Source organism: Aphanomyces astaci (genome assembly GCF_000520075.1).
Source record: "Aphanomyces astaci strain APO3 unplaced genomic scaffold supercont1.28, whole genome shotgun sequence".
NCBI classification, from domain to species: Eukaryota; Oomycota; class Saprolegniomycetes; order Saprolegniales; family Verrucalvaceae; genus Aphanomyces; species Aphanomyces astaci.
Window position 1 is genome coordinate 681,262 of NW_009798291.1, and position 10,379 is coordinate 691,640.

At 48.2% G+C, this 10,379-nt stretch overlaps 1 protein-coding gene and 1 pseudogene across 2 annotated transcripts; one reads left to right on the plus strand and one right to left on the minus strand.

Annotated features, from left to right (window-relative positions):
• The first annotated feature begins 1,660 nt into the window (after positions 1-1,660).
• H257_10512 lies at positions 1,661-1,742 on the plus strand (annotated as a pseudogene). The gene has a single exon. The product of its transcript is annotated as a tRNA-OTHER (tRNA).
• A 3,455-nt stretch (positions 1,743-5,197) lies between these two features.
• Positions 5,198-6,831, minus strand: H257_10513 (hypothetical protein; the record flags this gene model as incomplete). Its single annotated transcript, XM_009837079.1, has 2 exons — positions 5,198-6,225; positions 6,321-6,831. 2 exons carry the CDS (start codon positions 6,829-6,831, stop codon positions 5,198-5,200), a joined length of 1,539 nt encoding a protein of 512 aa, XP_009835381.1.
• Positions 6,832-10,379: the final 3,548 nt, after the last annotated feature.

Sequence of the window (10,379 nt, forward strand, 5' to 3'; positions counted from 1 at the left end):
AATACTGCAATATGATTGGCTCACATGGAGTGATCATTAATTGGTACAGTGATCATAAATTAGTCATTTTCGTTAGTGCAACACTAACGGGATCAAGTCGCTTCGCAAATCGATTTGGAACAGTTGCAAATTCGTATTGGAGGTCACTATAGCCAGGAGTTCGTCGCACCTTGATCCTTCTCTGCATCTACGTGTGGATGCGAGACCTTTCACAGCGTAGCCGAGGTAGGCTTGCTTCTGATCTTGAGGGCTCGGGGTATTGCCGGGGGTTAGCGATAGCAAACCACTGGTGATGCGCCAAACCCCGGAAAATGAAGACTACAGGTTTACCTAACTAATATAGGTTCCAGGGCGCCAGGGTTCCAATGTTTCAAGGCTCTTCTTGGGGCATGTTCTTGGGTGCACATTTCGTTTGTTTCAAGTGATATTTCATGAGCGAAGCGCCATTCCTAATTCCTGCCAGCACACTAGCGCAGCGGCGTGTTCTTGTACTTCACATCATAATCGCAGGGAGTTCGTGGGGTGTAGCTACGTCCATGCTGTGCGTTCTTTGGCGATTTCAATAATGAGCATTCAAAATGTTAGAGGAAAGTGCGCGCATTATGAACTGAAACTTTACTTTATTCAAGTATAAATTTCGAAGTCTTGCCTTCGCACGTTTTCCTCCGAACGTCAACCACAAGGTGTTTCCAAACTGATTTGCACTCCATGATATGTAATTATTTGAGTTATTCCATTTTCATCGGGAACATGACCAATTAAATACTTGGGGCACGCGGCTAATTATATCGGGCATGGCCAAATAAATCGGGCATTCGTCCAACTTAACTGCAAAATGGTGTAACTTAGTACAATTCACTGTATCGTTCCGCTAGGTACACGCAATCTGGATCAATACTGGACGTAATTATTCTTTGTAGGCAGAGCCGGGCAGTTTTGTTCCACACTGTAGGCAGAATTTAGCACAACTTGTGGTACCGATATACTAGCACTACTAACAGTAGCTGTACTGTTTTAGCAGTAAGTCCTCAAAATTCATGGTCGAGGATTTCTCGGCGGTAAATAACGTTATTCAAATCGTAAATGCCACGACGCCGTCAAACTTCCCCCAACACCGAGTTCATCGACTGTAGAATTGATAGAGCTACGGGAATTTGTGCGAGAAGTTAAAGCATAGCATAGTAATATGTGATGTGGTGTTGGGGTTATAGCCCCATGAACTGTACAACATTACCACAGTTTTCATGGAGGACATATTCCCTATTTCGGTGGGTCTTTCGCAATAACGAGATTTCGAATGAGGTTGGATGACAAACACAACATTTTCATTGGCTCTACCATTCGAAGTTTTATCGTTATAAGAGTGATTTTGCTACGTGATACAGAGAACGACGGAATGGTACGCCACAGTTGCCTTCGAGAGGTTGGGAATTCGAGCGATTTTATTTGCTAACGTTCTGCGAAGTTCGATTGCTATTGCAGCCAATCATCGCGACATTGAAGTAATATTATTGCAGGTTATAAAAAGATACAGCTGGATGAGCTTGGAATATTGGACTAGTCCAACTAGCTCAAAATCCGATCTTACAATACATAGAAAGAAACAGGAGAAACTCCAAATCGTGACCGTAACTACGAACCAACATCGAAGATAGCGCTTGACGCAGTGGCGCAACGGTTTAGTGTGACGGCATCCAAGTGGATAGAGGAAGGTGCCCGGGTTCAATTCCCGGGCAGTGTCAAGCATTTTTCCAAAACTATATTAATTTGAGTATTGCATTACTAAAATCAAGTTTAGTTTTTCTAAAATTATATAATACTCACAATTATATTCGATCAAGATTGTTGGTTGTGACATCGCCAACAAGGGTAAATCATTTTCTGTTCATTTACTCCTCTATAGATGGTAGAGCTTTCACAAAGCTGTTGCGAATCTCAGTAGCCGTCACTCGGTCCCACGCGGCGATGGCACGCTTCACCATCGCTTTCCTCTTCTCAGCGGCTGTCGGGGTGTCGAAATCGTCGCCGTCCTCCCCATCGATCATCTCCTCGGTGAGCCACTCGTCCCGAAGGTAACGCTTGAATGGAGCCATCACACCAACATCCAGTGGCTGCCAGATGGACGTAGCATTGGGGGGAATCGCGCACAGGAAGCTGCCGAGCTCATCTTCGACAATGCGGTACGAGGCATCGCTCACATGCGACTCAAAGTTGTCGAGCAAGATTACCGACGGCTCGACAAGACTTCGGTGTAACAGGTCACGCAGGTACGACTTCCACACGGTGTTATCCATCCATACCTTACCCTGAACAGCATAGAAGTGGCCGCTTGAGTACGTTGGTAGCTCGAACGTTTCGATGCGACCGCTGGGGGTGCCGCGGATGATGAAAAGGATCGGGAGTTTGTCTCAGTTCGAGCGGACGGTGAGTACAGCAGTCATACGCATGGAGTATTTCTCGCCAGTTGATATCTTCGCGTCGCCACCGCGAGCAGACCATATGTACTTGGGCGGCATGTCATAGTAGAACCCGGTCTCATCCACATTGTAGACGCAATCGGGACCAAAGCCGTGGTACTGCCGGTGGAACTCAGCAGCGAAATCATCACGTACTTCGATCAGGACGGATTGTTTGTGCTTCTGTTTGCCGGGTCGTTGACGCGTAAATCCATGGCGGTGACAAAAGCGCTGCAGCAGTCGTAGGAGCCCTTGGTACCGGGTATCGGGCTTCTTGCGTGCGATGTAGGACCGCAGCCAAGCCGCCTGGTGCCTCTTGATCCAGTTGATGATATGCGACGTTGTTAGCGCCCGTTCTTGGACTCGCATTTGGTTAATATAGTCAACGAGACCCTTGGGATCGGGAAATTCTTCAGGTCGCCCACCTGGATCGACTTTCATTCGTTTTTTGTTCCCGTTGTAAGCAAGGATGTCACGTTTTTGGTTGACCCACGTACGGATGGTGCGACGTGGAATGCTTAGCATGTCAGGTGCTTGTTTCCAAAAGACCTAGCACCTTCAGCTTCGTTGCGATGGTGTAGTTACGCTTTGGAATGCGCATTGTTGACTGCATATCAAATGAAGACGTGAGGTACGGGGGAAATTCAAAAAGAAGTGCAGGCGGGAAAATATTATTGCTTGCCAATCAAATGTTAGGATTCTCAATCTCGACTTCTATTGGACAAAATATGGCAGCTGTTTCACAAACTTCGATTGGCGTACCATTCCGTCATTCTCTGTATTTCCTGAAAAGTTTTACGATGAAGCCTTTTGATCTGATTATATTGGGAATTTCTTGACGAATATATTCTGTCAGAATTTCTGACTGGGAATACCATTTCACACACAGTTGCCAATCAAAACACTTGAACATGCTAAATTACCAATTTCGCTTCATGGATGAATGGCATGGTCGGCACCAAACGTAGATGAGCGGTAAGTAGGACGCACTAGTAGATGAGCGAGGATATCGTAGGCGAGCAGTGGTATAGTGCCGAACGTAAACCAGCCAACAGATACATCCTATCCCCCAGTGTTGATCGACCACCTCAAAGCGGTCATGTTTGAACGTCGGCGCGATGCACACTACAGCATATAGGGATGGTGCAAGGTCACAAACCGTACACATTGCACCTAATGCACTGGGTTGTTGATATGCCTAAAGATTGGGAGCCGTGCCCTACCGGTAGGTGCTCCAGAAGAGCCGCAACAACGCACACAGCGGCAGTTCTGCTTGAATTTGAATTTTTCCTATAGCAAAAGCACCTTCCCAACATAAAATTCACCCGAAGGATTTTCAGGGAAATTGTATTGGAAAATTCGTGTGGATTCTTGGTGCAAAATCACTCTATTGGTTCAAATCGAGCTTTCTTCAACATGACAAATTGGCCGAGCGGTTAAGGCGATAGACTCGAAATCTATTGGTTACTATGCTATGCTTTAACTTCTCGCACAAATACCCGTAGCTCTATCAATTCTACAGTCGATGAACTCGGTGTTGGGGGAAGTTTGACGGCGTCGTGGCATTTTTGATTTGAATAACGTTATTTACCGCCGAGAAATCCTCGACCATGAATTTTGAGGACTTACTGCTAAAACAGTACAGCTACTGTTAGTAGTGCTAGTATATCGGTACCACAAGTTGTGCTAAATTCTGCCTACAAAGTGGAACAAAACTGCCCGGCTCTGCCTACAAAGAATAATTACGTCCAGTATTGATCCAGCTTGCGTGTACCTAGCGGAACGATACAGTGAATTGTACTAAGTTACACCATTTTGCAGTTAAGTTGGACGAATGCCCGATTTATTTGGCCATGCCCGATATAATTAGCCGCGTGCCCCAAGTATTTAATTGGTCATGTTCCCGATGAAAATGGAATAACTCAAATAATTACATATCATGGAGTGCAAATCAGTTTGGAAACACCTTGTGGTTGACGTTCGGAGGAAAACGTGCGAAGGCAAGACTTCGAAATTTATACTTGAATAAAGTAAAGTTTCAGTTCATAATGCGCGCACTTTCCTCTAACATTTTGAATGCTCATTATTGAAATCGCCAAAGAACGCACAGCATGGACGTAGCTACACCCCACGAACTCCCTGCGATTATGATGGCTCGATTTCTTAGAACCAATAATGATAAAATGTAGAAATAACTTCGATTGGTAGAGCCAATCAAAACGTTGTGTTTGTCATCCTACCTCATTCGAAAACTCGTTATTGCAAAAGACCCACCGAAGAGAATATGTCCTCCATGAAAACTGTGGTAATCTTACTGTTGTTACCTCACTGGGAAATGCTGTTTCACACTTTCAATGAGGGAGTTTTGACATCCCGATACACTTACCCCGTCATACTCCCGATGAGTACATTCAACGCTATATCCTCCGGGTTAAATGCATCTCAATACCAGTAATACGGTAACTGTCGCTAGCTGTAATGAAAAGTGACCATAAATTCGTTGCTTAGGTTAATTGTGAAGGCATGTTTCTCGACAACTTGAGTTTATGTGCAGACTTTCAAATATATGCTACCCCAGTCGAGGGGTCTAATCGTAACCACGATGCGTGAAAAACAGAGGCACTAAGTCTACCTCTCATGTTGTAGCCGTAGGCATGACAAGATGGGTTGGAATCACTTATAATTAAACGCAATCGTCCATTATGCACAGGTGAACTCTACTTATCGGTGATCGTAGCAATTCACATCCTGATGAGTTTACTCTTTGCCTCGCCAGGTTCCTTGGAGCACCGTGAACGTGGCACATTGAAAAAAAATTTGATCAATGGAGAATAGCAACCAGTGCAGCCATTGCAGGTGGATGGCGTCACAGGCGAAGTAGGGAACGCCCGGGGTGTAGCGGGGGCTGAGGTCGACGAAGCTGCCGTGCTGGGCTTCGAAGGTGATGGGGCAGAGGTGGTAGAGGAAGGGGGGGTGACTCCACCTCCAATTGCGCTAGCGACGTTGATGCGTCTAAACCCGTAGTTGTTGTTGGGGTATTTGGAATCTGACACCCCCCCACAATTCTGGTTATTTCGAGTCAACGTGGCAGTGTCCACGGTGGTCGTGAACGCTTTGTACATATCATCGTACTTGGCGCCCTTGTTCGCATTCAAGTAGAGGGCGATGGCACCAGCGACATGAGGAGACGCCATGGACGTGCCCGAGATGGTGTTGTAGGCCGAATTGCCAGTGTGCCATGCCGAACGAATTCGAGTCCCGTGAGCCGACACATCGGGCTTGACGCGGCCGTCTTTGGTAGGTCCCCGACTGCTTAAGGTTGCCACCTTATCGTTCATGTCTAGGTTACCCACCCCAATGACATTCTTGAAATCCCCAGGGGAGTAGACAGTGCCGCAGTTAGAACCACCGTTGCCGTTCGCAAACACGGGAGTGATGTCAGCAGCGCGCCACGCGTCCACGACGGCTTGGTAAGTGTTGGAATTCACTACGTTTTCCCAGCTGTTGTTGATCACGTCAGGCGCCAACTCGCACTTGGGGTTTTGGTCGGTCATATCCGTCGAGCACAGCATCCATTGTGCACATCCAATGAGCGCCGCTTCAGGGCAATCGGCGGTGGTGCACCCGCGGCAAGCGATCCACGTGGCACCCGGAGCTACACCGATGCCGTTTTGGCCAACAGCTGAACCCGTGACGTGGGTGCCGTGACCATTTTTGTCGACGGGGGTGGGGTGGGATCGAACCAGCCGTAGGTCGATCGCCAGTGGGACTTCAAGTCATCGTGGGAGTGGATGGCACCAGTATCGATAATACCAACCACTATGCCTTCGCCACGGGTACCTTTGGCCTATACCGCAGGGATACCAATGCGGTCGACCCCCCATTCGTTCGCAGCGCGTCTAGAGGTTGTGTTGTTGTCAACCCATCCTTCAGAAATCCCCACAGCAGAGACGTCGTCGTCGTCGAAGGTGACGGGACTGAGTTGCGCCGTGACAGGTTGTCGAATGTGAGCCACGTTGTCCAACTTGGCGAGTTCGTCCAGCACGACGCGGTTGGCGCCGTACACGTGCATGTTGCCGTTGATGTAGAAGCTCTCGACGCGGGCTTCAGGCTGCGACGACAGCAGCTCCACAGCCGAGCGCTGGGACGTCTCCATGTTGCTCTCCAAGAGCGACCGAACATGGGCGATGCTGGAGCCACGATCGTTAAAGCTAGCCCGCTCAAGACGGGCGACTTCCAGGGCGCGCTGGTTGCCGCCTCGGAATTCAATCACGACGTCCACATCATGGTTGGATTCCAAGTGGCGGTGGACACTGGGGGCGATTTTAGCCGTGGCGAGAGCGGCAAATGCAGCGATGAATGTAGGCTTGACCATGATGAAGTTACTGGCAAATTGAAATGTGAGAAGGTTGTCGTGAACCGATAAGGAAACAAAACGGATACGAATTGTTAGACAAGCTGTAATTATGAATTCGGGTGACATTTCCAAGCGTGTTCATCTGATTTCGGGCTAGGATGGTTCACTCATTTGGCTTGAGTAGGCCTTGAGTAGGTTGAGCCAATTTGTGAGCGAAAGGTTCGACGATGAGAACACCATCACCCACTGGTATCATGGCTTGGGGGTCAAGCAACCCATGATCTCTGAGTTGGTTTGGGTGATGTTCATTCCGCATGTAAAAACCCTGAAATGGGGTGGGCATTATCCGGTACTGTACCTCGAATACAATGGAATACCCGAGCGCATTTGTGTGTTGAACCCCTAGACATGCTAATCAGACTGCTTGCACACTAAAATTCAAAGCTATCTAAAGCACATCTTGCACACGATATTGACAATATTATCATCCAGTAACCATCCGTGGAGCCACACTTTTCAAAATACTGATTAGTGCAAATCTTGTGGACAGATGGAGTAGATGCGGCGATGCATACAGTATCAGTGTCGAAGGTGGAAATTGGTTGGCATGCGACTGATACTTTGACAAGTCCGGCCACCACAATTGCGGCGGGCTCATGTTTTGCGGAGGATGAAATGCGTGAAAGAATGAGTGCGTTTGGAAGGCTCAAAATGATGCATGCATGTCTGCTTTGCATCTCGCAGTTGCGGAATCAAACAGAAAATAGCCAAATTTCCTGTCGACAGCGTATTTTGGCCAAAAAGGCTGTCGAAAAGGTCAAGTCCTGAAAGTGATTAGGGTGACTTTTCAAAAGCACACCGTCCAGTACACGACTGTACTCTTGGACAATATCCGGACAATTGTTGCACAACACCGCGTTTGAGGAATCCTCAAAATACCCTAAATAACAGGAGGAATGGCTGGAGTCCTGCAGCGAGCGCTTGTGTAGGCGCCACAAGACATTGCAGCGGGAGCCTGGTAACCCGAAGTAAACGTGCGTAGTGTACTTCACCCACAACAGCGCTTTTGTGACAGTCAGCCTACTCTACAAGCTCCCATAGTTGTGTGCCCTTCCAATTGGGTCTTATTTGGAGCTGTTTATATTATTACTTCCTCTGCTCCACATTACTTGTTCGATATCATTTGTCGCTGTCCCCGAAAATTCCTATCAAAACCAATCTCGTTGCAGGATATCATTTTTTAAAGGACATTTAAAACTGAAGGAACCATATGTTGGCTGTCAAGCGCAAGACCAACGATTTCGCGCTCAAAATCGACATCAAATCTCGACCATCCGTGTAAAGTAGTGAAGTAGACTAAGGAGATCTTTGTAGATCTTCAGTTAATTCATTGTGCATTTTGCCCTCAACTACACACGCTTCCTCCCGCAGTGCTACAATTGGTAGCACTTCCTGGTTCCCTCGCCCAAGCCCCGTCAAACCGCTGTACGTAGCCAGTGTTCTTAGACGGTTATTGTGGTCGTTTGCAGAGACTACACATCGCCAAAGGTTTTAAAAACGTGGTATTTGCTACCCGTTGCCTGGTGATAGTCTCAGCAACAAAATCCATAGACGTTCTGAGTGATCTGCTAGTGTATGCCCCGTAGTAAGACCCGCAAGCCCCAACTCGCGGCCACCAAAGACATCGGCGAACTATTCAACTATCCAAAAAGATCTGCCGGTTAAGCTACGCCAAGACATTTAAGTGTTGGCCGGTCACCAACGCGAGGTTATGAACAAGTTGCGTTCCCAGATCCCTGAAGCGAAGAACTCCGACGCGCTGCAACGCCATCCAAGAGTTCACAGGCTCATTGATCCACCGGAACCAAACCGAAGAACTGATTGAAGGAGTCCTCGACCCTAAGATCCAAGTGTACCACAAGGCCCGTAAGATCAAGGCTGAAGCGAGAGTAGATCGAAGTTCGAAGTAGAGGAATTCAATTTCACCAGAATTACAAGATGGATGAAATTTTGCGCACAATGGCAGAATCCTTTCAGCGACATGAACAGCTGTTGGAAATGCTTACCCGTCCCCAAGCCGCTCAAGTGGAAGCGAGCGAGCGAATGGCAAGTCAACATATCGAACGAGCGACACGACAAACAGAACTTAGAGTTGAAGGATTAAAGATGCCGAAGTATTATGGACGAATGGACGAAAGCATTAGCCTATAAATCCACCAAGTTATGACCTTTTTCAAGGCAAAGAACGTGGATTACCAAGAAAACGATGGGACTCAACAGCGATGCATTGCCATGATGGTGGCAAATTTCGTGGCCTTGTCGCACCCTGGTACCAAGAACGGCTTTCGCGCGGTGAGTCTCCAAATACCCTAATCGAACTGAAAGAAGGGCTGCGAGCCCAGTTTGAACCCGACGATTTACAAGATCGGCTGCGTGATCAGCTTTACAAATTGAAGCAAGCCCACTGTGCGAGCTTGACCGAGTATGTTGCCAAGTTCCGACGAATATGTACGCAAGTGTGCGACGTGACCGAGCGCGGCAAGGTGTCCTGGTTCCAACGCGGTCTGCGAACCAGAACTCGTGAGGAGTTGCAGTATCGTCGTTGTGAGACTGTGACTCTCCCGATCCAAGTTGCCCTGGACTATGAGCGCTCCCACAACTCGACCCTTAACGGTGGTCACGCCAGAGACCGCGATCACTTTCATCGCCACGATCGCCGCCCGCATCAAGGATTTCAAGATCGCCGCCATCCGTTCAACAACCGACACCAAGGAAGTCGCCCACCGCATGCGTATCTTCCACGCCAGCGCCAAGATGACGACATGGAAGTATACAACGCCCAAGTACAACACCGTGGACAACGTCAAGTAGGCCCCTGTTACAACTTGGGACGCATGGGCCCAGAATCAGTGACTGTCGCTCTCCACCCCGGAACAATCAAGGAAGAAGCCAAGCTCAACCCCAGCGCAACAACAACTCAAGACATGCCAACCGGCCTCAGCGAGCCCAGCGTAATACACCAAGTCGCCAGCACAATGCCCAAGTAACCGAAGTCAACAGAAGAAGTGATCCTAGGCAACAACATGGGCCTATCCCAGCAAGACTCCGCGGAGGAGGAGTCACTTAACATCAATACCGCCCAGCAAGTAGTGCCAGCGCAAGAAACAAGTTGATGATAGTTCACAGCGCACTCGACAGCGCAAGCGTTCGCATTCTGATCGACTCTGGTGCCTCGAACTTGCTTTGCCGCCCAGGCTTGGCCAAGACAGTGATCCGCTCCAAGGAAGTTCAAGCAGAAGGCTTCGATGGACACTGCTCTGGCATCAAGAAAGTGAAGGATGTATCTGGCACACTTTGCTTTGGTCAATGGACGTTCCCAGATCTTATACTTACCGAGTGGGATGTCGGAAAGAAGGACTTTGACGTCATATTTGGAAAACCCTGGTTCTTTCGTTGCAACCCTGTCATCGACTGGCGAACCTACCAAATCATCAACGTCAACTCAAGTGAAGTCGAGCCTGAACGAATCGAAGGATGGATTATTAAAGTCACGACGAAAACGGAAC